The sequence below is a fragment of the Loxodonta africana genome, chromosome 12 (assembly GCF_030014295.1).
Source record: "Loxodonta africana isolate mLoxAfr1 chromosome 12, mLoxAfr1.hap2, whole genome shotgun sequence".
In the NCBI taxonomy this organism is placed as follows: Eukaryota; Metazoa; Chordata; class Mammalia; order Proboscidea; family Elephantidae; genus Loxodonta; species Loxodonta africana.
The window spans coordinates 88,751,101-88,776,405 of NC_087353.1; the positions used below are offsets into that span (position 1 = coordinate 88,751,101).

Sequence of the window (25,305 nt, forward strand, 5' to 3'; positions counted from 1 at the left end):
AGGGGGTAGGATATACAGATTTCTCCAGACTTAATTGGCCATGGAACCCTTTATGTGGGGAGCAGCTTGGAAAGCACTAGTGTTCCTGGGTGGCGCACAGCAGGAAGCCGTGGTGTGAATGTGTGTCTGGGGCCTTGGGAGTAGTCCAGTTTGCTGGGGGAGCATGGTTTGTATGGATAGAAAGGTGGGCTAGGACCAGGCAGTTTGTCAAGTCTTAATTATCCTGGACTTTTTTTCTGAGGCAGTGGAGAGCAGCCAGAATAGGATTAATCCTCTGGAAGAGGAATATGGAAGGGATTAAAAAGACAGGCTGAGCAACTCAATGAGGGTGTTCCTGTAACGGGTCTAGGCAAGAAAGGATGAGGGCCAGACCCAGGGCCAGCAGCAGAGAAGGGAGAGAAGCAGATAGATGTGAAACACCCTAGAGGAAGGGCCATAGGATTTGGCAACTGAGCAGAGCAGGTGGTGGAGGTGAGGTGGAGGGAGGAGCCAGAAATGACGGAGAGGTTTCAAAGCTGTTGACGGGAATGACAGGAACTCCAGCATGTTGGGAAAGCAATGGCTTTGATGTGCCTGAGCCCCGCCTGGTGTAACTGTACAGGGGGTGGATGTACTTCTGAAGCTCGGGGTCCAGTTAGAATGTAGACGTGGGAGTTTCCTACATCCCAGGAGAGAGGCAGTACAGGAAAGGATGAGATTAAAGAGGAAGGGGAGGCGCCGAGGGCAGAGCCCTGTGGCATAGCAAGCGACTCATCGCTACACTTCCTGATGCAGAGGCTAGGTACTAGGATAGGGCCCTCTTCCCTTCTTCCTCCATTTGATGCCAGGCTTCTTTCTAGTGGCCTCATTTTCCAGTTTCATAGAGATCCAGTCATGCTCTGAACCCACCAGGCCTGTGTCAAGTCTGCCCATAACCCAGTACCATAGTGAGCTGGATGCCAGCAAACCACATACACACCACTGATCCCACCTCTGTGAACACAGACCCTCAAGAGCCTTTTCAGACTATGGCTCTCATTCAGAATCTGGTGGGAGTCATTGGGCCTTCTCCATACAGACACCTGCACTTGACCCAGTTAATTTGAAATGGAATTTCAAAGGGCTTGTCAATTCCTGATACCCACTTTCAGGCCCAGGTTATGAAACTGCTTGAGACCATCCATATCTTGGTATAGCTGTGAGAAAACAGGGCGAGAGTGAAAGCAGTGACTGGAGATCTCGAGCTGACCAGAGGGGCTGCCCTGCTATTTTCAGTTTCCTAGAGCTGCCACTTTCCACCTGTGAGGCTTAAGGTTGTGTGTCAACTTGGCTGGGCCATGATTCTCAGTGGTTTGGCAGCCGTATGATGTGGTGATCACTTCCATGATGAGGTCTGATATAATGTGATCACCTCCATGACAAGATCTGCTGTGAGTAGGATCTGCTGTGATCCTCCATGACAGGATCAGTTGAAAGGGAGTTTGCTTGGGCTTGTGGCCTGCATCAAATATAAGTGGACATTCTGGCAGGGCTCGTGGGCTTTTGCTGGTTCTAGATCCTGCAGCTGGCTCCTGCTCGTCTGACCTCCCGTTCTCTGGACTTGAGTTAGCAGCTTACCTGAGGTCTTGCCTGCTGATCTTGGGATTCGTCGGTCTTTGCAGCCTGTGAGCAAGAGCCCTGCTCTCTGACCTGCTGATCTTGGGTTCATCATGTGGCTACATGAATCAGGAGACATCTCTATCCTGACCCACGGACTCGGGACATTCCAGCCTCTACAACCATGTGAGCCATGTCCTTGATACAAATCTCTCTCAAATTTTTTTTTTATATATATAGTTATGTGCGCTTTACTGGTTTTGCTTTTCTAGAGAGCCCAGCCTAAGACACCACCTCTTCCCTTTATGACTGTCAGTAGTTACGTGCCACACTCTTGAAATCACTTATGACCCTGCCTTTCTTGCTGGATGAGAGAACCCAAAGGCATTGGAGAGGGTGACAGTCTGGAGTCACTCTGAGATGACCCTTGGTGCCCTTCCCCTGTTATGGATTGAATTGTGTCCCCCCAAAAATGTGTGTCAACTTGGCTAGGCCATGATTCCCAGTACTGTGTGATTGTCTATAATTTTGTCATCTGATGTGATTTTCCTATGTGTTGTAAATCCTACTTCTATGATGTTAATGGAGCCCTGGTGGCACAGTGGTTAAGAGCTTGGCTGCTAACCAAAAGGTCAACAGTTTGAATCCAGCAGCCCCTCCTTGGAAACTCTGTGGGGCAGTTCTCCTCTCTGTCCTGTAGGGTCACTATGAGTTGGAATTAACTCTACGGGCAACAGGTTTGGTTTGGTTTATAATGTTAATGAGGCAGGATTAGAGGCAGTTATGTTAATGAGGCAGGACTCAACCTACATGATTAGGTTGTATCTTGAGTCAATCTCTTTTGAGATATAAAAGAGAAAAGTGAGAAGAGAGACAGAAGGACTTCATACCACCAAGAAAGTAGTGCCAGGAGCAGAGCATGTCCTTTGGACCTGGGGTCCCTGTGCTGAGAAGCTCCTTGGCTGGGGACTATTGATGATAAGGACCTTCCCCAAGAGCTGACAGAGAAAACCTTCCCCTGGAGCTGGCACCCTAAATTCAGATCTCTAGCCTTCTAGACTGTGAAAGAATAAATTTGTTTGTTAAACCTATCCACTTGTGGTATTTCTGTTATAGGAGCACTATCTAACTAAGATAGCACCCTCTACTTGGCCAGCTGCTTTATGATATGCTCAGCCCCTGAACAATTCACAGTATAAATTTATTTACTTTGGCAGGTATTTATATGGAAAACAGACACTCCCGGATGCCCAGAGCCCAGACTCAGTAGATAAAGGGGGGTCCAGCCTCAGGAGTCCATGTGAGTTCTCAGGAGAAAGCTTCTCGGCTTAAGGGTGCCGAGCAGTGCTCAGACAAAGTCAGAGCTTGGGGCAGTCCCTGGGTCACAGGTAGAGTCTGGAGTGTGGTTGGTCACTGAAGTTATCTCAGGGAGAATGGGTGGAGGCCTGGGACCCAGGGGTCCTGAGAATCCCGCTCTCCGCTGGGGGCAGTGGGAAGGGAAATGGGGTCCACAGACCAGGCCTCCTACACATAAGCGTTTTTCCCGTATTGGCTAAAGCTGTTGCAGCTGTCTTCATTGGAGGCCGCCCGGGGCAGGTGGGCAGTGGGGCTGATGGACTGCATCTTGGTCTGGGGAGCCTTGTAGGGTAGCCGGGCCCTGTCCGGGAGTGGGGCCGGGTCAGAGGCAAGTCTGTGGCCCTGCCTGGCCTGGCCACCCCCCGCCACCCCCACCATTCCCTGCCCCTCCCCCGCCCCCTGCCCCCCCACCATTCCACCTTTCCCACTCGCGCCCCCCGCTCACAGTTTGCCCTTTCCTAACCTGGTGTCGGGCTCGTCGTCAGGAGGGCAGCAACAGTGTGAGCAGAGGCAGATGCCGCCCAGGATGCAGAGCAGGGAAGCGCTCCAGCCCAGGTAGAGGGCAGGGCCCAGCTCATACCTGGGAAGGAAGATGACACGAGGGGACGGGGAGAGAGTGGGAGATGAGGTGCCAGGGGAGGCAGTAGCTGGGGGAACAGGGCCAAGGCCCACCCACTGGCCCAAGGGTAGGGTTCCACACTCACTTGGTTCCAACATACAAGGGGTCAAAGAAGTCCCGGGTGATGTTGCAGGCGTACCAAGAGATGGCCACCATCCCGCAGAGACCTAGGGGAAGTGGGAAGACAGCACTAGTGTCTGCCTCTGGCGCCCGCAGCGGAAGGGAACTTGGGAGGGGGCAGGCAGGGGACAGCCCAGAGAGTAGGATGTGGGCATCAAGAGCAGCAATGTCATTGAATCCCTTTATTTTCTTCCTACTTTATAAACCTTCCTATCTCCTAGGGCCAACCATAAACTTCTCAATCCAACTCTGAGGTCCCCAACTCCAGCCCTCCTTTCTGGTCTCATCTCCCACCCCTCTGCGCCTCATCCTGCCTCTTACCCCTTCTTTGGCCCAGACCTGCCTTACTCATTCTGCGCTAGTCTTGATCATAGTTTCCTGACTTGGAATCTGCCCCATTCAATTCCTGCCCATCCTTGAAGGAGCATCTGCTCCAAGAAGTCTTCCCTGACCAGCCTTCCCTATCCCAACTTCCTTTTCCTTTGGCTCCCAGAGCCTTCAGTCTGTAACAGTTCTTTGCCACTGAGTTCAGTAAGTGGCTGCCACCAGACAAACCCCTGGGCTGTAGGCCTAGCCTTACTGCTTACTGGTGGTCTTTCAGTAAGACACCTGCCCTACTTGAGCCTGTTTCCACATCTGGAAAACGGGACCATACCTTCCCACCATATCTCACAGGCTTATTGTGAGATGATGTGTACAGAACACCAACTGAAAAAGTGGTGGCCCGTTGTAAGGTATTGTTACTGTGTACAACGTGCGTGCATGTGTGTGTGCGCCCATTCTATCTTTGGTCTTCCAGCCAGACCGTAAATTCTGGAGGGCAGGGACTGACTCTCTTTTTTGAGGTCTCTCCCACACCTGGCTCATAGTAGGAACTGATGGACTGACTTGTAGCCCAGGGATTTGGTGTTTATGGGTGAAGGTGGGATGGGGAGAAAGAGGGGGAAGAGCTGAGAATGGGAGAGCTGGTGTCAAGGCAAAGGGGCTGGTGAGGCAAGCGCCAGTTTTCCCCAGGAATGGAGAGCTGGAGGTGAAGACAGAGAGCCCAGAATCTGCTGCCAAGGGTGACTCCCAGCTCCCACTGCATGCCCAGGCTCCACCCAGCACCCTCCCCCCAGTTACCAGCCAGTATGTCCAGGGCCCCTGCGGTGGCCGCCAGCTTGGCTTTCCTGGAGAGCACCATACTCCCAATGTTGGTGCAGCGCAGCCCCACTATGCCCAGGAAGAGGCCCAGGAAGCTCAGGACGATGGCAGTGATCATGAGTGCCCGGCAGGCCTGGATGTACCCTGGGGAGGTGGGGCACAGCCGTCAGTCCCCTGACCCAGCCTCCGTCTATCTCTTCTCCCTCCGTGACAGGACCAGCCCGACAGCCTCTCCTCAGGTCTCAGTTTCTTTTCCCTAAAAGTTCTCAAGTCCTCTCCTTCCCCTTCAGGATCCATCCAGCCTCTCAGGCTCCGAGGAGTCACACCTCCTTCCTTCCCAGAAGCTCCTTGCCCTCACACACCTCCCACCTTCCCCCCCAGACCTGGTACACTTTGCTTATACCTTTATTAAAGGGTCGTTCAACCTTGGCACTCCTGACATTTCTGGCTGGGTAGTTCTTTGTTGTGGGGGCTAACCTGTTCAATATAGAATGTCGAGCAGCGTCTCTGGCTCCTTACCCACTAGGTGCCAGTAGCAACCACCCTTACCAGCTGTGACAATGAAAATGTTTTCAGATGTTGAAATATTGAGAACTAGTGCTCTATGAGACCACATGCCATGTTCTCTTGTGTATCATAGAAACTGCGCCCAAGCACCCTCCTCCCACCTGGTTCCTCTCCATGTCCACTTAGTCCCCAGCACAATGCTGGACACATTGAACTGGGTTTCTTCCTGGAGTAACCAGGAGGGGGCAGCAGTGGCCTATGAGAGGATAGAGGACATTTTTAATCTGGAAGGTGGGCTACCTGGGCCCAGGACCGATCCAGGTCAGTCTAGCTCAAATTCTTTCAGTGCCTCAGTTTCCCCTTTCTTAAAGCTGAAGGGAACCACTGGCTCCCTTTTGACCCCTCCCATCCTCTGTCCTTGACAGCTGCCAAGCGCTCCCAAGGACCTTGCACCCCTTTCTTGGGTGGGGCAGTGCCATCAGTGGTTGAAGGGGAAAGGCTGGTCCCTTGCCAGGAGGATGTGGAATGGCCAGGGGTTGGGGGCAGGGAGGAGGGACAAAGTTCTCTGGGAGTGCTTTCTCACTTCCAGCTACTTCCTCTGGAGTTCCCACTTTTGCCCCCTACCTACCTCCACCAGGGGCAGAGACCAACTCTGGATCCCCAAGTAGCTTTGGCAGCCAAAGGAGAGAGGATCATTGCAGGTCTGTAAGAGCATGGACTGAGTGGCTGGGGATGGGGGTGCCCAGTTAGGAGCTGATTAAGTGAAATCAGGCACCCTCTCAGGGCCAGCACTGGGCTCTGGATTCAGACACAACCAAGCCTGAACTCCAGCCCCTTGTCTACCACCTCTGTGACTCTGGGCAAGTTGCTCAACCTTGCAAAGGTTTTCCAACTTCCCCCCAACAGTAGGGTTGCTATAAATGTTAAATAATGTATTTGGAAGTATCTAGTACAACACGCAGAACCCAGATGACACCAGTGATGGCTAGCTGCATTCTCTGCTCTTCCCCACAAGCACGCTCTTGAACCTCCACGTCTTCCATGTATACCATGTCCTCTTTTGGGCCAAGGGCAGGAATTCCAAGTGGGGCCTCTCTTGGGTGGATGGGCTCACAGCAAAGTCCCCTCACACTAGAGATGGCCTCCTGAGCCCATGGTGTGGCTGGGGGGTAGGGGAGGTGGGGATGGCTGAGGTTGCTGAGCTGGTCACCTCAGTGTTTCTTTGGGCCACCCAGCACTTCGGGCTTCTGGTCCAGATCACATTCAACTTTATACAGGTCTTTTTTTTTTTGGACATTTGCCTTGCACTTAGTAAGTACTGAAGAAAAGGGTGAAAGTATGAGGACCCTGATTTAGGGGGCAGTTTTTTTTTTTACTATGGCTACAGGTGCCTCCATAGATTCTGACATTAGTGGGGGCACAGGAGGCCCACCCAGACCCCCTAATTCTCTGGGAGAGAACTCGTGAAGCCCTGCTCCAAACCTCAGTTTCTCTCTCTCACCAAACCGGCACCTACAATATGGTGCCTGGAAGAGCAAGATAGCTCCTGGAGGACCTAGTGAGGGGGCTGGGGGTTGGGCACACACAGTGTTCATGGCCATCTCCTCTTGGTCTCTAGCATGGAGCAGACAGAAGGTACATTCCCCTGGGGAAGGGATGGGGAGGGTCAGTCACATGAGGCAAGCAGGGAGCAGGAGGATGCCGTAGCCATCAGAGAGAACTGCTCTGGGTCAAGAGCTATAGGCTCTAGTCCTCTGAGAGCCTTCAAAAATACACTGCCCTGAGAGCTCCAAACACAGGATACACACACAACTCCTCCCTACACCGGGCTTTCAGACCAGCAAGAAGACTCTCTCCCTGGACCCAGGACTTAAAAGGGCCCTTTAGAACCCACCATGAGACAGACCAACGTCCCAGCCAGTGGAAACCCAGCCAGGTTTCCAAGACTGCAGGTGTATCAACCCCCAAGAATCCAAGATGGGGCCCTCTTCTCACCCTTTAACCGCAGTTATCCCATCCAAAAATAAAATGCTAAAATTTTTGCGTGCAGCTATATACTAACGTCATGCCAACATTTTGCAGGTTTTAGCTCATACATAATTCTCACAAACACTCTGGGCCGGTACTATTATTTTCTTAACTTTACAGATAGGCAAAATGCAGCTTGTTTTATGACTTGCCCAAGGCAGAAGAAGCCAGCAGAGCCACATTAGGGCAGGGGGCCGTGTGTGACAAGGTCTCCACTGCTCTTCCCAGTGGGGGCTGCCTGAGCGTTCCCAGGCCCCGAGGCAGTTATCTGAGCTGTGTACATCTGGACCTATGGCCATCCAAGGCCTGACCATCAGCAGCGCCCACCCTCCCCTGGGATCTCTCCCTCCAACCTCCCGCCTCCCTTTGCTTCCCGAAGCTCTCAACCCTGTACCAGAGAGGGCCAGCATGGACGGGAAGTCCCAGCAGTTGGAGACTCCAAGGGAGTCAGTAGCACAGCTCTGCCATAGGTTCTCGAAGATGGTGTTGGTGGTGATGACGTTCCCGTGCACGGTGGACACTCGCCAGTAGCTGTTTGACAGAGTCACCCCCAGCATCAGCAGCCCCAGGGCTGCCATGAAGAAGCCAAAGGTCTCCACAGCCATCGACATGGTGGAGGGAGGGCCCTGAGGGGCGCCTGGGGCTGGGGCTGGGGCCCCAGAGAAGGGGAGGGGCTGAAAGCCAGGGGAACTTGAAGGGGCTTTGGCTAAGGCAGGCTGGGGAGGAAGAGGAGGCGGCAGGGCAGGTCCTGTCTCCTGTGTTCTCTCTCCCTCCTCTCTGGGGCTCTGCTTCCCAACAGATCAGAAGAATGAGCCACAAGCACACGCAGCAGCTGTTGATGAGGAGATGGAGGGAATAAACTAAACGGGCCAAAAGTCCATCCCCTCCCCCCAGCCTCTGAGCCGCCTCAGGCTCCCCGCCCCACAGGGGTGGGGGGAGAGGACTTACTGGGGAGTGACTAACGGATACAGCCAAGGAGGGGCCCCCATGAGAGGCATTTTGAGCCAAGGGGAAGCTTCTGTCTCTGACTTAACTTTCTTTGGGGGCCAGAGAGTGGAATAAGAGGGACAAGAAGAGAGAAGGTGAATGAGAGACAGGAGAGAGAAAAGAGACAGAAAACACTCCTCCCTCCCCCAGGATCTCCCCAAACTGCACCCTTCAGTGGAGATGGAGTGGGGAGCAAAGCCATTCCCTCCGATGTGGAGAACAGAACTATTCAAGAAACTCAAAGCTCTAGGGGTCGGGACATCTGCGTCTTCAAGGAAGAGCGAGGCTGAACAAGGGACAGGTAGCGAGAGAAACCAATAAATAGCTCTGGAGTCTAACCAACCTGGACTCAAACTAGACTCCTTCATTGACCAAGTGACTCGGGCCTAGGTTTTTAGCCCCTTTGAGCTTGTTTCTGCTTCTGTAAACTAGAGATACTACTACCTACCTCATAGGTTGTCACAAGAATCATGACCAGAGATCAAAGCTCCCAGATGTATGAGCTGCTTGATCCTTGAGACCGTCCTGGGTCTGGTGCCACAGGCCTGGCGGGAGGCCACCAGGGATTGCTTTCCTCCATACTTCCTGAGCTCTCATTTTCCTCCCACATGGGTGGATCTTTGACTCTCGGCAAGGAGCCTGATACTGCTGCCATGGCTCTGACGGGGATAAAGCACAGGCCCAGGCCATGATCCTGTAGCTAATCTTTCTAACAAGCTCAGAGTTATCAGGAGCTGTCACCAGCTCTATTAATTATGATGGATTAGAAATCTCTAAGTCCCCACCCGAGCCAGGGCTGAGCACCTGTCCTGGTATAATTGGTTTTATTTCCTGCTCCAGGAGCTGCCCAAGGCCAGAACCAGGACAGCTGCAGGTCTCTTCTTACAAGTGGAGCCAGGGCTCAGTCTCTGAAAGGCTGATCCTAACCCCAGTCACTGGATGTCACTGAGCCAGAGGAGCGCTGGCTGACGCGTAACTCCCCACTCTCCCCTTCCTGGTGTCAGGCTCCTCCGGGCTCCAAGAGGAGCCCAGTGCTTCCCTCACTCCCCACATCCTCCATCTGGGCTGGTTTGCGCTGTGGAACAAGAGGTATGTAGTGAAGCAAAACAGGCCCACGCTGAGCCTGGCACGAGGGGGTGTAGGGCAAAGCAGCTTGGGTGGGGACTGGGTCCTGCTTCCACCCTGGAGGCCAGAACTGGGGTATCCTGAGTCCCTAACCTCTCCTGAGACTCCTGCTCACTCCATGTTGGCAGCTTCCCTCCTCCCAGCAGTGACTCCCCCTTCCCCTGAGAAGGATATGGTAAGAGGAGGAGGGAGGATGCAGGAAGTCAAGGGGTGGCGGGTTTGGAGGAAACCAAGGGGGCAGGCCTCTGGGGTGGAAAACTCCACACGCCGAGAGGCAGCCGAGTGGACCAGAGGATACAGGATGCATAAATCTCAGCTTGCCCCTCAGCTGTACCCCGTCCTCTTCCAGTCTGCTTGCTCCCACGATGCCGGGGCTGTGCAGAGGCCACATCCCTGTGCTGCCTACCAATTCAAGGACGTGGCCTGGGAGGAGGGGGAGGAAGGAAGGGTGTGGGGCCTGGACAGTTTGGTGGACAAAGGAGAACCCAACCCCAGGCCCAGAGGGTAGAAAAGCACATAGCAGGAAAGACCCACGCGTGATCCCCTCCACCCTCAGTGCCTAATGGAACCTGCCCATCGCTCGATACAGACAATAAGGCTCCCAAGCCAAAGCCCAATTTTATTTACACTCATCCCAAAGTACATGATTGGGGCTAAAGGGCAGGTTTCAGGGGAGATGAGACTGAAGGCCATAGAGGAGAGTGACAGGGGTGCAGGAGAAGAACAGAGAAAGGACAGTGAGGATGGGGCCCTTTTTGAGTGTCCTTCATGCCTAGCCCCCAAACTCGGTAGGCTTCTTCGTCTCCTGTGAGCCTGGGCCAGGCTGTATCTCCTGGGCAGAAGAGGTGCGGCTGCGTTCAGGATTTGGACTTGGATACGGCAAGTCCGATGAGTCCGGCTAGTCCTGCCACACCCAGGGCCATGCCTCCAACAATAGCCATGCCCACCAGTCCATCTGGGGTAAAGGAAAAAGGAAACGGTGTCAGGAGCCCAGTCCCAGCCCTCAGGGACACTTGCAATCATCTTCTCCCTAGCAGAAGATGGGCCTCCCTACCTTGAGTCATGGGGTGAGGGACTCCAAGGATTGGAGATAGAAAGCTTCTGGTGAGGGATGGGGGGGTTTTGAGGAGGGGGATCATTTAAAGAGGCCAGAAGGACCTAGACATGGGGGAGGGAGGAGGTCTGAACATAAAGAGTTTAGAAGGACCTGGGGGTGAGGAACAAAGGGGTTAAAGAGTAGAGGAAGATGGAGGGAGAAGGGCAGAGAGGAAGGCTTTCACCTTTCTTCATGGCCTTGTCAATGAGATGTTCCAGCTCCTTGGCCTGGGTGTTCTGGGGCTCTGTCTGCAGCAGCCCTCGCACATACTTTAGGGCCTTTTCATATTCCTATACTCAGGGAAGACACACACATTTACACCTCAGTATTCTGTCACTCCTCCTGCCCATCAGAGGGGGCTTCCCCTCTCTTGCCCTGAGGGGTCCTCCCTCTACGGCCAGTCCTTCCCTCACTCCAGCCCCACCCAATGGAGTAGAATCCACAAACAACCCCAACTGTGTGGGCTCTGTTGGGGTGATAAGCTGCGGGAGATAACAACCCAAGGCCTGGGCTGTACCCGGATCCTGACGTCACTTGTTCCCCACACCCTCAGCACCTCGATCTTCTCTCTCATCTCCCTCAGGGTTTTAATCTGATGACACCTGCACCTCTGTACCTGACACCACTCCCTGCCTACTGGCCTTCTTTAGCCTTCCCGATGTCTAGGGGTTCTACCCTGGAGGAGGGAAATAAGAGGGTATTGTGGCCTACCCAAGTAGGGCAGAGTAGGGAGAAGGAGCCTTTTCTGCCTTACCTTGAGTCGGTAGTTCCCCACAGCCAGGTAGAAGACATAATCCCGTTGCTCCTCTTTGCTCCCTTTGGGTAGTAGCTCTGAGGCAGAGGAAGGGGAAAATGGTAAAAATGGCATCTCTCTTGTCCTAGTACTTCTGTCCCAGAGACCCCTCCTGAATCCCTATATGGTCCTGGGAAAGCCATTGCCTGAGCCTTCATTTCAGCTCTGGTCACTCTCAGCCTCCCAGTCAGAGCCCCAGGGCAGCATGAACTGAGGCTGCCCCAACATACCACTGGTGCTAAACACCCTTGGTATCAATACGACACCCGGCTTATCCAAGTGGACTTAAGGGAAACCAAGGCACTAGAGAAGCCAAAAGCCACCTCTCCTCAGTTGTGGCATCTGCTGTGTATTTTTATCTATAGTTGTTTGCTGTCCAGAGTAGTGTTAAAAATCAGTTTGTACTTCTCCCCCTTTTTAAAAATACAATTTATTTTTGTTGTTGCTGCTGGGGATATACACAGTAGAACATACACGGTCTACAATTTCAACATGTACAGCTCAGTGACATTGATTACATTCTTTGAGTTGTGTAACCATTTTTACTCTTCTTTTCTGAGTTGTTCCTCCTCTATTAACATAAAGTCACTGCCCCCTAAGTTTCCTGTCTAATCTTTCGAGTTGCTGTTGTCAGTTTAATCGCATATAGATAGATCTTGAAAGAGCACAATGCTCAGGGCAGACGCTCTATAGTAGTTAAGCTAAACGACTGTTTGGTTTTAAGAAGATTTCAGGGGATGTTTTTGGTTTAAGGTTTAAAGATTGTCTCAGGGCAATAGTTCCAGGGGTTCATCCTCCCTCCCCCTTTTTAAAACCAATTCAAAACTCACCTTCAATTAACCTTCTCCGAATGAACCCACCCGACTCTCGGGCTTTCTTAATCCAGCAGCTTCCCAGAGGCTTATGTATTCAGTTGTACTCCATGCACTAGACCTTGTCGCTAACTAGTTTTGTGTTGTAAACCTTCCCAAGTGCCTGTTCTGTCTCAACTAGACTGACAATGTCCTCTGTGCTTCTTTTACAGCTGTACCTGCTGTTAAGTAAACCTGAAAAGTCTGAATTGGCAAAATAGGTAATTGTAATATTTACATTAAAAAAGATTCTTATTTTTATAGATTTACAGTAAGTTTCCTTTGCTAGTACACTGATTGTCTGCTTACAAGTGATTACCAGGAGAAGGGCGGCTACAGAGAAATTTAAAGGTTGAGTATTATGGCCTCTTAAAAACGATGACCCATTCTTAAATCAATGGCAGATAAGATTCCAGTCAAAAAAGCATCATCTACCCACATTTTTTTTTTTTTTTTTAGGACAGTCTTCTGTACCTCTTCAATGATACCCCCACAAAAAGTTCTCAGCAATAGCTGCCAAACAGGCAGTACAGTAGAGGGCAAAGAACACAGGGCTGAGATTCACAAGACAGGTGCTTCAAGTCCCAATTCTGCCATTAATTCATTAGCTGTGTGACCTCAGATAAGTCACTTTCTGAGGCAAAGTAGACTACCGCTGTTGTTAGACTACCAGGCCATAAAAGTCTTATGGCTCTGCTTGACAAAATAATGATGGGAGTGGTGATAAGCCAAAAGTACACTGGTAGAAGTCAGGCTAAGTATAGCCCTTTGCTGTGGAGAATGTGTTCGAAAATCACTGTAGGGTCCCATGCTGAGAAAGGATCCCAGCACTTGACACAGAGGGGGTGAATGAGGCCAATGGCAATAGGGAAGGATAGGCCCCAATGGCAGTTGGAAAGGGGAGAAGTCTTGGGCAGCCTTAACATCTTACCCTCAAGCAGTGCAATGCCTTTACGGATGTCATCGTTGTACTTGCTTCGCACCAGGCACCAGGCGTATTCAAACTGCGTGCTCTTGGAAACTGCGCCTGCTGCCTTCTCAGACTGAAATTTCCTTTCAAACTTCTGGCACAGGAGAGGAGAGGAATCATTTAGAAATGAAGGGAGAGTGGCCAGCTCCTGTCTGGAGGTGAGATGAGAAGGCAGAGGGGGACAGGAGCTGGTTGATGGACATGGGGAATACAGGGTGGAGAGGAGGAGTGTGCTGTCTCATTTGCGGGAGAGCAGCTAGGAGTACATAGCAAGGAGAGTGTTTTTTTTATGAGAGACTGACTTGATTTGTAAACTTTCACTTAAAGTACAAAAAAAAAAAAAATGAAAGGAGACCATTCTCCACCTGGACCCAGCTACACTTCACTTCCCGTCTCTGCCTTATTTCCCTGGCGAGCCCTGGCACCTGGTACCCCAAGTTCTGCTATCTCCGTCCCTGGGACTCAGACATTCAGCCCTCGGGCTGACTCTTTGGACAGCTGTTCCCTCTCTTCCCCTCCCTCCATGGTACCGAGGGGAGATGCCACCTAGTGGCAGCTCCAAGCACCGCTTTCCGAACAGCTGACCCTGTGTGGGTGAACAATAAACAAGCTGTCAACTGCTCGACAACAGTTCACGCAGTCCCTCGCCTGAGACTGCTTTCCTCATTGCTCCACCCTGCCAGGCCAGGACCTTTTCTTATCTGTAAAATGGGAATAGGAATAGTGCCTACTTACTAGAGCAACAAAGACTGAGATATTATCGTATGCAACACACTTAACACCGTGCCGGACTCAGTAATATGTGAAATTTTATGGTGGTTGCCGTCTTCCTCTGCCACTGAAGGAGCACTCAAGAACAGGCATCCGCACCCTGTGCTCCCAACTCCTGCAGAAACCCAGACCCCGTCGGTCTTTACAAGCCAGACTCCAGGCCCTCAGTCTAGGTGTAGTGGTTCAAGAAACCACAACTCCCATTAGCCTCTGGGGCAAAGCGGAACCTTTGGGCAAGACCTGGTCGCTGCAGAGGCTGCCGGGAGCTGTAGTTCGGATTCCCTGGGCAAAGCTGATGTTGGGAAGGGGGTTTGGCCCCTAGCCGATTCTCCTCAGGACCCGCCTGTCCGAATCTTCCCTTTCCCTCCCTCGGGGCCAGGCCTCACCAGCAGGTCGTCCACAGACACCAGCTCGTTCAGCACGGCCTCCATGGCCGCCGCCCCAGCCAGCCTCACACCACAGACACTACAGCGCCAGTATCCATGGCCCACTGACAAGGGCGGAGAGCCACTTCCGGCGCCGGGCGGATGCGGGCCCCTCCCCTACTCAGAGCCAATCACCTCTGGTGGCTGACGCCAAACCCGCCCCATCCTTTCCGCCCGGCGCGGTGGGCACCTGGGCGGGGGGAGAAGGCAGTAAAGCGCAATGTGGGTGCTGTCTTCACCGGCTGGCCGACCTTTTGGGTAGCAGACATAGCTCTTAATCACTATGCCACCAGCGTTTACTCCTTAATAATAGGGGATGCTAATGGGTATTTAAAGAAAAGGTTTTGCTCCATTACTTACAGAACGGATCCATCTTTCAAATACTATTTAAGTAAAGCATCTTCTGGGTGTATGCAAAGGGGAAGACCTGCCATATGGGGTCCCAGGCAGCGAGGACCAAAGGGTGGGGAGGGGAAATGCTCTTGACTCCTCTGGCATCAGTGTCCTGTGCAGTAATGGGACACGGTGGTTAGTGATTTTCAAATTCTTTTTACCTTGACCCACTAGTACACATCAGAATGTAAGTGCCGTGGGGGCAGAGACTGTATCTTGTTCGTCTTTGCATCTCAGGTATTAGCACAGGGCCCAGGACACTCGATAAATACTTGTTATGTAAACACGGAATTAAGCAAACACAATAGTAGGGGACAGTGGCGAGAGCTATATCTTGGTGGCTTGCCCTGGGCTTGGTACAGAGGAAAGAGGAGGGTGGAAAGCCATGCAGGGATCACATTATTTTAGGAACCAGTCTAACTCTCCCTCCCCACGAGAATCTAGGACCCTGGAGGGTACGTGATTTTTCCAAGGCCTCTGCTGACTCATCCAGTAGTCAATGGGAAAGGTTCCTGGGTGGTGCAAACAGTTTGCTCTCAGCTACTAACTGAAAGGTCGGCAGTTAAAATTCACCCAGTGGTGCCATAGAAGAAAGGCCTGGCAATTTGCTTCCATAAAGATTACAGCCAAGAAAACCCTATGGAGCCGCCCTACTCTGTAACATATAGGCCTTCTTCCACAAGAGCCAGAATTGACTTGATGGCAGTGGGTTTGGTTTTGTTTTTTATGAACCAAACACAATTTTCAACTTACCTGAAACCCTTTAATGCCTTCTTCTTGCCCTCAGTACAAAGGTCAAAATCTTGTAATGCTGCCTACAAACTTCTGTATGGTTTGGGCCTTGCACCTCATCTCTCTATCACTAACCCTCCCAGTCTGTTCTCTAGCCCTACAGGTCTTTCTGAAACTCCACATTCCAGTGGCCTCTGTAATGCAGTCCCCATCTACCTAGAACACCTGTCCCCTTCCCTTTTCATTATTTGATGCATTCATTCATTCACTGGTTTAATTCATTCAACAAATACTTATTGAGCACCTACGTGCCAGCCACTATTTTAGCACTAGGGGATCGGTACTAAATGAAATAAAATTCTTACTCTTAGGAGCTTACATTTTAGTGGAGAAGACAGAAAAAATAAATGAGTTGATAAATAAATACCCAGTGTCAGATATAGAAAGTGGTATGAAAACAAAGAAAGGAAAAGAAATTGAGAAAGCAGAGGATAATATTTTAGAAGGGGTGCACAGAGAAACCCTCTCTACGGAGGTGATACTTGAGCAGAGTCTTCGACTAAGTGAATGAGGGAAGAGCAGGCAGATGGAGCAGCAACCGCAGAAGCCCTGAGGAGGGAGTGTGCAAGTGTTGTCTGAGGCCCAGCCAGGAAGCCAATGTGACCAGAGTGAAGTGAGCAAAGGAAAACCTGTAGCCACCGAGTCGATGCCGAATCACAGCGACCCTATAGGACAGAGTAGAACTGCCCCATAGCATTTCCAAGAAGTGGCTGGTGGATTCAAACTGCCGACCTTTTGGTTAGCAGCTGAGCTCTTAACCACTGCACCACCAGAGCAAAGGAAAGAGTGACAGAAAATAAGAACAGAGAGGTAGCCAGGAGCAGACACCATAGGGGGAATATGGATTTAATTTTACACGTGATAGGAAGGCATTGGCAGGTTTTAAGAAAGGGAGTGAAAAGATCCCTCTGGCTGCTGTGTGGAGAAAAGGCCAAAGGGCAAGAGTGACAGCAATAGCTGGTTAGAAGACTGCTGTGGTGGCCGAGGTGAGAAATGGTGGCGACCTGGGTTACAGCGGTGGTGGAGGTGAAGAGGTTCGGGATATATGTTCAGAAGGTGGGGATGGCAGGATTTGCTGATGGGATTGGGTGTGCAGAAGAGGAGACTAGGATGACACATAGGTTTTTGCCCTGATTAACCTAGTGACCTACTCATTCTTGAGCTCTCAGCTCAAAGGCTCTTGCTTTGGGAAGGCATTCTCTGGCACCCCAGACTAGGTGAGGTCCCCTGTTGAAAGGGAAAATGTTGCCAGTCCTACATATTCAGAATATAAACTGTAATCTGCACATTCTTTCTTTGCTCATGCTTGTTTCTGTGACCACACACAGGTTTTGGTTTGGGCATGGTAATAAAATCTGCAGGGAGCCAGAGACTCCATTCTGCTCTTTTAGAGATAGCTTAAAAATAAGCTTTATAAAAAAAAAAAAAAAATTTTTTTTTATAAAGCTTATTTTTTCCCACACGAAGGAATGCTCACATGTGACATGTGGCCACAAATCACACCCAGGAAGGTGTATTATTAGCTCTATTTGGCCCATGAGGAGACTGAGACTTGACCTTCTAGTTCTTCAAGGTTGTAGAATAGAAGTGGAGTTGCTGGGTCCTTCTGCTCTGCACTAGGGTGCTGTCTTCATTCTCTAATGCTGTTATAACAGAAATACCACAGGTGGATGGCTTTAAAAAAACAGAAATTTATTTTCTCACAGGTTAGGAGGTTGAAAGTCTGAATTCAGGGCACTAGCTCTAGGGGAAGGCTTTCTCTCTCTGTCGGCTCTGGAGGAAGTTCCTTGTCTCTTCGGAGTTTCTATTCCTGGGTGATCTTCATGTGCTTGGCTTCCCTCTCGCCCCATCTCTGCTTGCTAGCTTGCATTTAATCTCTTTTATATCTCAAAAGAGACTGACTCAAGATACACCTTACGTTAATCCTGCCTTATTAACATAACAAAGACAACGTATTCCCAAACAGGTTTATAACCAGAGGCATAAAAACCAAAAATCAAACCCAGTGCTATCAAGTCGATTCCGACTCATAGCGACCCTGTAGGACAGAGTAGAACTGCCCCATAGAGTTTCCAAGGAGCGCCTGGCGGATTTGAACTGCCAACCCTTTGGTTAGCAGCCATAGCACTTAACCACTATGCCACCAGGGTTTCCAACCAGAGGCATAGAGGTTAGGATTTACAACACATATTTTGAGGGGACACAATTCAATCCATAACATTCCATGCTTTGGCTCCCCTAAATTCATATCCTTGCCACATGCAAAACACATTCACCCCATCACATCATTCCCAAAGTCTTAAATCAACTTCAAGTCCAGATCTCAACTTCTGAATCATCTAAATCAAACACAGGTGAGACTTGAGGCATATTCCTTCCTAGGGCAAAGTTCCTCTCCATCTGTGAACCTGTAAAATCTAGACTACGAGTAATCTGTATCCAAAGAACAATGGTAGAACAGACACAAGGGAGACATTTCCATTACAAATAGGAGAAATTGGAGGGAAGGAAGTGATAACAGGCACCAAGTGAGTCCAAAACCCAGCAGAACAAGTTACATTAGCTCTCAAGTCTTGAAAATAATCCTCTGTTCTCTGAGACCATATAGGCAATGGCCCTGCCCTCCAGATTCTGGTGTTGGCCACGTCCTCTGGATTCTGGGTGTAGGCTCCTTGGCCCTGGGTTTCAGCTCCACCTTCCAGGCCCACTGCTCCCTCGGCTTTGGGTGGCTATTCTTCTAGTCCATCTGAGTGACAACCCCACCCCCTCAGCCCCAGCAGATTCTTCTGTCCCTTGGGCATGGCACCCCTGCCCCCTCAGCTTTGGGCAATGGCCCATCTCACTGACACACCTTAAAGACACAGTCTGGAACAGAGCTGGCGAAAATCTGGCTCTTCGAAACCAAGGAGGCTGTGGCTCTACCCTTTGAAACTGAGAAGGCTCTGCTCCATGTGCTCCTTCCAACAGTTCTGCTGATCTCTGAGCTACTCTAGGGATGGTCTTTTTTTTTTTTTTTCTGGGAGGACAACAGATGTAGCTCCTTTGGCCTGTTTCCTGCCTGTAGAACTCCAAGAGACAGACAGTTTTCTTTCCTTTCGCCCTGTCCCTGTCCACTTTGGTCTAAGCTGATGGGTTTGCTGCTGAGGCAGTCACAGGCTTAACCTCTTTAGCAAAAGATTGTGTAGCCATGTCATTGATGAAAATTCTAGGACATGTGTCCTTAGTTTATACAACAGAACTCTCCAAATCTTTAAGTTTTTATTTTTCACAGTTCATTTTTAAGCCCATTTCTTTACTCCTACATTTTACTATAAGTGGCAAGGAGGAACCATGCAGCCTCTTTAAGATCTTGCTTAGAAATCTCAGCCAGATATCCAAGTTCATCATTTACAAGTTCTACCTTCCAACAAAAATTTGAACATAATTCAGACAAGTTTTTTGCCACTGCAGAACATCACCCTTCTTCCCTTGGCCAATCACATGCTCATCGTTTTCTTTTAAAGCCTTACCAGCAGCACACTGGAAGTCCGCATGCCTAGGATACATATGGTGTCGTACGTATTCTCTAAGATGATAGGAACTTTCTCTACAGCCTTCTCACTTCCTTCTGAGCCCTCACCAGAATTGCCTTTGATGTCCATAATTCTACCAACAGTTATTCAAGGCAATTTGGACTTTTACTACTAAAAAAAAAAAAAGCACCTTAAAATTCTTCCAGCTCTACCCGCTACCTAATTCCAAAACCACTCCCACAGTTTTGGCATCTGTTAGAGTAGCACCCCACTGTTCTGGTACCAGATTCTTAGTTATCTAGTACTGCTATAACAGACATACCACAAGTAGATGGCTATGACAAACAGAAATTTAGGAGGCGAGAGCTCTGCTCCTGGGTGATCTTCATCTGGCCTGGCATCTCCCTTCCCCCATCTCTGCTTGCTAGCTTGCATTTAATCTCTTTTATATCTTAAAAGAGATTGACTCAAGATACACCCTACATTAATCCTGCCTCATTAACATAACAAAGACAGCCCACTCCCAAATGGGATTATAACCACAGGCATAGACTTACAACACGTATTTTGGGGGAAAATAATTCAATCCATAACAGCTACTGCTGCCTCTTCAGCTGAGAGGAGAGAGACAGGGCTGTGTGCTCACAGAATAGGAGAAATCAGACAAGAGATAAATATGAGGAAAGGTTAGGACAAGTTCATAAGTAAGCTCTAGTGATTCATCTTTAAAGAAACTTGTCATCAAAAAAAAAAAAAATAGAGGAATCATTCGCGACTTCCCTTAAGCAATAGATGAACTGCGAAGGTGAATTGGGAAGGAACAATTCAGGTTAATTCAAAACCAAAACAGGAAAAGTAATCCTGAGAAACGTTTTTGAGCTACTATAGTGGTAAAATTAGAAACACCCCCCCCCCCCAGAAACCATCACCTCTTCTGCTAAAATTATTGTGAAACTGGTTTCAGCCTCTTGGATAACAGCCTGTATTTTTATTTCATGCTATTTGTCAGTTTGTAATGGAATACTTGTGTGATTATCTAATTAATGCCTGCCTCCTGTACTAGACTGTAGGCTCTCTGAGGGCAGGGTCTATGACTGTTTTGCTCACATTTGGTTTGTAGCTCAGTGTCTACCACCAATAGATACTCTATTTGTAATTATTACTGTTGTCCTTATTAATTACTTGGAAAACAAGGTGGCGATATATAGTAACAGCTATAAGACGTAATATTATTTGGCTAGTAATCTGCACCTGTGGAAAAATAATTCAGCGGAAAGCAAACCTCCCTCCCCCTCAAAAGGAACGTGTGAAGATATTAATTCCTGCATCATCCATGAAGTTAAGCAAACAAAAACACTAGGGAATGGTTTTATTAAATGATGATTCATCAGTATAATGGAATAATATACAGCCTTAAAGTCATACTCATATGGATTCTATCTAGGTGGATGGTAATAAAAATAAAACCCAAAATATGTGCTTCTCGAATTTGGTTACATAGGTGGGCAAAAAGGAAACTAACATTTTTTGTTTGGAGGCTAAAACCTAGAATTAGTATTTATTAGCAGATTCTGGGCTCTGGGACCTTCTCCTGACCTCACCAGAAGTCAGAGCATGTTCTGGACTTCTGCCCTTCAGCACCTTTTCAGTAGTTAGCCCAGGAGAAGTGCTCAGTGAACACCCACTCAACAGGAGTACACTAGTTGTGTGCTTCCAATTTTCACTAATCAGTCTTTTCCACTTGCCGGTTTCAGCTACTCTTCCGTTAGTTATTGTTATGGATTGAATTGTGTTCCCCCAACACGTCTGTCAATTTGGCTAGGCCATGATTCCCAGTTTTGTGTGACAGTCCACCATTTTGTCATCTGATGTGATTTTCCTCTGTGTTGTAAATCCTACTTCTATGATGTTAATGAGGCAGGATTAGAGGCAGTTATGTTAACGAACCAAGACTCAATCTACAGGATTAGGTTGTATTTTGAGTCAATCTCTTTTGATATGAAAGAAAGAATCCAGCAGAGAGACAGGGGACCTCACACTGAGCACCAAGAAAACAATGCTGGGAGCAGAGTGAGTCCTTTGGATCTGAGGTTCCTGTGCCGAAAAGCTCCTAAACCAGGGGACAATTGATGACAAGGACCTTCCTCCAGAGCCGACACAGAGAGAAAGCCTTCCCCTGCAGCTGGCACCCTGAATTTGGACTTCTAGCCTACTAGATTGTGAGAGAATAAATCTGTTTGCTAAAGCCATCCACTTGTGGTATTTCTGTTATAGGAATACTAGACAACTAAGAATTTGGTACTGAGAGGGGGTGTTGCTCTAACAGATACCTAAAATGTGGATGCGGGTTTGAAACTGAATGGATAGAGGCTGGAAGAGGTTTAAAGTCTAGTACTAAAAGCCTAGATTGCCTTGAAGAGGCTGCGTGGAATTATGGCCACCAAAGGCAATTCTGGCGAGGACTTAGAAGGAAGTGAAGAGAGCTGTTACACTGGAGGCAGCACAGATGGCGAGAAGTGGCAGCAGAGAAACAGCAACAGCAGAATCAGGAGACCAGTGGGAGACAGTGCTGGAGCTGACCCCACGAAGAGAGAGAGAGATGAGCGCCTTTGTGCAAAAGTCTTCCTGCAGAGTAGGGTGCCTCCAGGCACTTACAGATGGAGCTAAAGAGCTTTGGAACACTTGTGCTAGCAGGGCAGGTGAAGGCAGTGAGGCTGAGGGGCCGAGAGGTCAAGGTACCAGGAAGCAGAAGCTGAAGAAACAAGGAACACAGGAAGCAGAGGTGCCTCAGTCTCAAAGGGTAAGGCCATGGCCTCTGGGGCCTCAAAGGGTGGAGCCATGGCCTCTTGAGTTTTTCATGGTGGGGCCACGGCCTCCTATGCTTCAAAGAGTCAGATCTTCACTAGCTCAGTTGTGGAGTGTGGTGCTACCGTTCACGAATGCCAGCGGGACCGGACCAGATCTACTGCCCAAAGATAAGGGGTGGGGCTGCCATGGCCAAGGGGCAGAACAGGGCTTGTGGAGCCAAGTGAATAAGGTCAACGTTTAGATGGACTTGGAGAATGGGGCAATCCAAAACCGAGTTGTGTTGCAGCGGGCCTGGAAGGCAGAGCTGAAGCCCAGGGCTTCTCCAGAATCTGCAAAGAATGGTCAACACCCAGAATATGGAAGGCAGAGCCATTGCGTAAATTGTGCCAGAGAACAAAGGATTATTTTCAAACCCTGAGAGCTAACGTAATGTGTTCTGCTTACTTGCTTGGTGCCTGTTATCCCTTCTTTCCCTCCAAATTCTCCCACTTGTAATGGAAATACCTAGTTTGTGCCTGTTCCACCATTGTACTTGGGAAGCAGTTAACTTGTATTCTAGATTTCACAGATGAAGAAGAATTTTTGGATTTTGAACTGGGAGTTGAATTAAGACTTTTGCTATGATATGATGGGGTGAATGTGTTGACATGTGACAAGGACATGAATTTTGGAGGACCAAGGGGTGGAATGTTTTGAATTAAACTGTGTTCCCCAAAAATGTGTGTTAAGTAGGCTAGGCCATGATTCCCAGTATTGTGTGACTGTCCACCATTTTATCACCTGATGTGGTTTTTCTTTGTGTTGTAAATTCCTACCTCTATGATGTTAATGAGGCAGGATTAGAGGCAGTTATGTTAATAAGGCAGGACTCAGTCTACAAGATTAGGTTGTATCTTGAGTCAAATCTCTTTTGAGATATAAAAGAGAATCGACCAGAGACAGGGGAACCTCATACCACGAAGAAAGCAATGCTGGGAGCAAGGTGTGTTCTTTAGGCCCAAGATTCCTGCGCTAAGAAGTCCTACACCTGGGGAAGATGGGTGGCAAGGCCCTTCTCCAGAGCCTATAGAGAGAGAAAGCCATCCCCTGAAGCTGGTGCCCTGAATTCGGACTTCTAGCCTACTAGACTGTGAGAGAATGAATCTGTTAAAGCCATCCACTTGTGGTGTTTCTGTTACAGTGACCCTAGATAACTAAGACAGGAAGTCCTATCAGCTGCAAGTTCATTCACTCAAATGGTTTGTGCTCGACTGCTAACCTAAAGGTTGGTGGTTAAAACCCACAGAGTGGTATCTCAAAAGAAAGGTACCAGGGAAGAAAGGCCTGGCAATCTGCTCCCTTTTAAGATTACAGCCAAAAGCAGTTCTACTCTCTAACACATGAGGTCAACATGAGTCAGAATCAACTCTATGGCAAAGGGTTTGATTTTTTTTTTTTGGTTATGAGCCAGACACTCTTCTAAGTACTCCGTAAAATAAATGAACTAAACAGACAGAGACCTTGCTCTCACAGAAGTTACATCTTAGTGGAAGAGAGAAGACTGTTAAAGTATAAACCTGTGAGACCTGGAACTCAACGGGCTGCCTGGTTTTCGGCGTCTCCAAGTTTTCTACCTTCGACACGGTGCAGTCTTACTACTTTTCTGTCACTCTCTGTTAGTGGAAAATAATGGAGTTTTCCTTCTCTGACATGTTTCCACCTTACACAGGTTTGGGCTTTCGCAGGTTTTACTATCTATAATGTCAGGTCATCCCCGCCTCCATCCTGTACCTGCGCTCCCACAGCTTTCAGATTTTTCCTCCTTCAATACAGCCTAGCTACCAGCTGTATTTTAAAATGCAAACCAGAGTTCATCTGTCCTGACTAAAATGCCGTCTAGGCTACTCTGGATGCTGCTCAAATTTCTTATCATGCACACGAAGCCCTTCAGGATCGCCTTTGCTTACCTCTCCAGGCACCCACGCGCTCTGCATGTGCTGGCATTGCCGTGAAGGCCCCCTTTGTAGACGCTGTCCCTTCTATTCGTGATGCTCTGCCAAATGGCGAACTCCATTCACCAAACACACACCTGAGTGCCTACTACCTGGCAGGCAGATGCTAGGCCAGGGACACTATCTAGTCTTCTATCCGCACCCCGCCTCCCCAGCCCCGCTCCCTCAGCTCCTTGCAGGTACAGCATTTACCCTGTCCTGTAATGCTCTGTGCGGACAGGGAGCGCGCCTCGTTCTCTCGGTGAAAATACAGGCATCCGAGAATCATTCGTGGGGAGTGTAAAAGAGCAATGATAGGCGTTCCAGTAAGGCTGCGAAGAACCTCCGGGACCTCTACATGTCTGGGTGGCTACAGGGTAGGCTCGGGAGGGACGGAGGGGGAAAGGGGCTGCCTCACCAGGGGCGGCTCTAGGAGGAGGGCTCGGTGGGATGGAGGACACCGAGGGAGAGCGCGGCGTCCGCGACTGCGCAGTAGCGGCCCTTCGTGGGGAGCCGGGGCCTGGCAGGCGGCTTTGTCCCTGTCCCACCTTCCCCCTGCAGACGACCTGGGGGGCGGGTTGACGGCCGCGGCTCGGTGGGAAGGGGCGCAGTGGCTTCTGAATCTCGAACCCCACCTGCCCCACCCTTTCGCCCCGCTGGCATTTGCCAGGATTTAGGGGATGGAAGCCAGGGCTCGTACAGCCCCACGCCCTACCCTAGGGCTGGACGTCCCGCCCGGCTCAGCCTGAAGAAGGATCCTTGCCCCCACGCACCCGAGTCTTGCCGTGCTGCCCCTGTGCATGGCCCCTGGGTGATCGGGGTCCTCCCCCAATAAAAAAAAAAAAAATAGATGTTCTCTATAAATTAAAGTTTACCTGTTGACTCCTTTTGAGGGTCCGTTCTGGTCCAAAAGTGGGTGATGAGATCACACAAACTTTAATGGGCACCTGGGGATCTTGTTTAAAAAAAGGCATATTCTGATTCTGTAGCTCTGCGGTGAGACCGGTGATCCTGTATTTCTAACAAATTCCCAAGTGATGCCGATGGGAAAGGCCTCAAACAGTGGTTCTCGAAGTGCAGTCCCTGAACCGGCAGGTCCACCAGGATAGGGGTCATCTGGGACCCCAGACCGGCTGAATCAGAAATTCTAGGGTTGGGGCCCAGCAACGGGTGTTGTAACAAGCCCTGTAGGTGAGCCTGAGGCGACTGGAGTTTGAGAACCACTGGGTGGGAAAGTGTGCTGCCTGGAGTCAAATTGCTTGACTGGTGATTGTGGTAAATTTGCCTGATCTGGCTAAGCTCCAGTTTCTTCAGCTAAAAAACCAGGATGATAATACTAATATCTTCCTCAGGTACCTATTATGAAGAATAAATGAGACTTAATGCATGGAAAGCGCTTGGCACACATGGTAAAAAAAAAAACATGGTAAGCCTTCTATAAATGTTAATGATATTGTTACCCTT

The 25,305-nt window shown here is 49.7% G+C and overlaps 2 protein-coding genes across 3 annotated transcripts; both read right to left on the minus strand.

Moving 5' to 3' along the window:
* Positions 1 to 2,686: 2,686 nt before the first annotated feature.
* Positions 2,687 to 9,936, minus strand: CLDN15 (claudin 15). Of its 2 annotated transcripts, none has more exons than XM_064295895.1 (6): positions 8,784 to 9,936; positions 7,743 to 8,180; positions 4,793 to 4,957; positions 3,636 to 3,717; positions 3,395 to 3,511; positions 2,687 to 3,232 (listed from the first exon to the last, which is right to left on the minus strand). In XM_064295895.1, exons 2-6 carry the CDS (start codon positions 7,957 to 7,959, stop codon positions 3,100 to 3,102), a joined length of 714 nt encoding a protein of 237 aa, XP_064151965.1. In that variant the 5' UTR covers positions 7,960 to 8,180; positions 8,784 to 9,936; the 3' UTR covers positions 2,687 to 3,099. The 2 variants fall into 2 exon arrangements, with proteins under 2 accessions (XP_064151965.1, XP_064151964.1); XM_064295894.1 differs by having other exon boundaries at positions 8,297 to 9,936.
* A 123-nt stretch (positions 9,937 to 10,059) lies between these two features.
* FIS1 (fission, mitochondrial 1) lies at positions 10,060 to 14,461 on the minus strand. Its single transcript, XM_003416514.4, has 5 exons — positions 14,328 to 14,461; positions 13,132 to 13,264; positions 11,311 to 11,387; positions 10,741 to 10,846; positions 10,060 to 10,415 (listed from the first exon to the last, which is right to left on the minus strand). Exons 1-5 carry the CDS (start codon positions 14,370 to 14,372, stop codon positions 10,318 to 10,320), a joined length of 459 nt encoding a protein of 152 aa, XP_003416562.1. The 5' UTR covers positions 14,373 to 14,461; the 3' UTR covers positions 10,060 to 10,317.
* Between the last annotated feature and the right edge of the window lie 10,844 nt (positions 14,462 to 25,305).

Bases quoted from the DNA above. Each gene is read 5' to 3' on its own strand.
- CLDN15 (XM_064295895.1), bottom strand. From the start codon at position 7,959: ATGTCGATGGCTGTGGAGACCTTTGGCTTCTTCATGGCAGCCCTGGGG. The intron at 3,512-3,635 runs GTGAGTGTGGAA...CTTCCTTCCCAG, and splicing joins CCCTTGTATGTTGGAACCAA to GTATGAGCTGGGCCCTGCCC. The intron at 3,233-3,394 runs GTTAGGAAAGGG...ACTCCCGGACAG, and splicing joins GACGACGAGCCCGACACCAG to GGCCCGGCTACCCTACAAGG.
- FIS1 (XM_003416514.4), bottom strand. From the start codon at position 14,372: ATGGAGGCCGTGCTGAACGAGCTGGTGTCTGTGGACGACCTGCTG. The intron at 11,388-13,131 runs GTAAGATGTTAA...CCTCTGCCTCAG, and splicing joins AGGCATTGCACTGCTTGAGG to AGCTACTACCCAAAGGGAGC. The intron at 10,416-10,740 runs GTGAAAGCCTTC...CCTTTACCCCAG, and splicing joins TGACAAGGCCATGAAGAAAG to ATGGACTGGTGGGCATGGCT.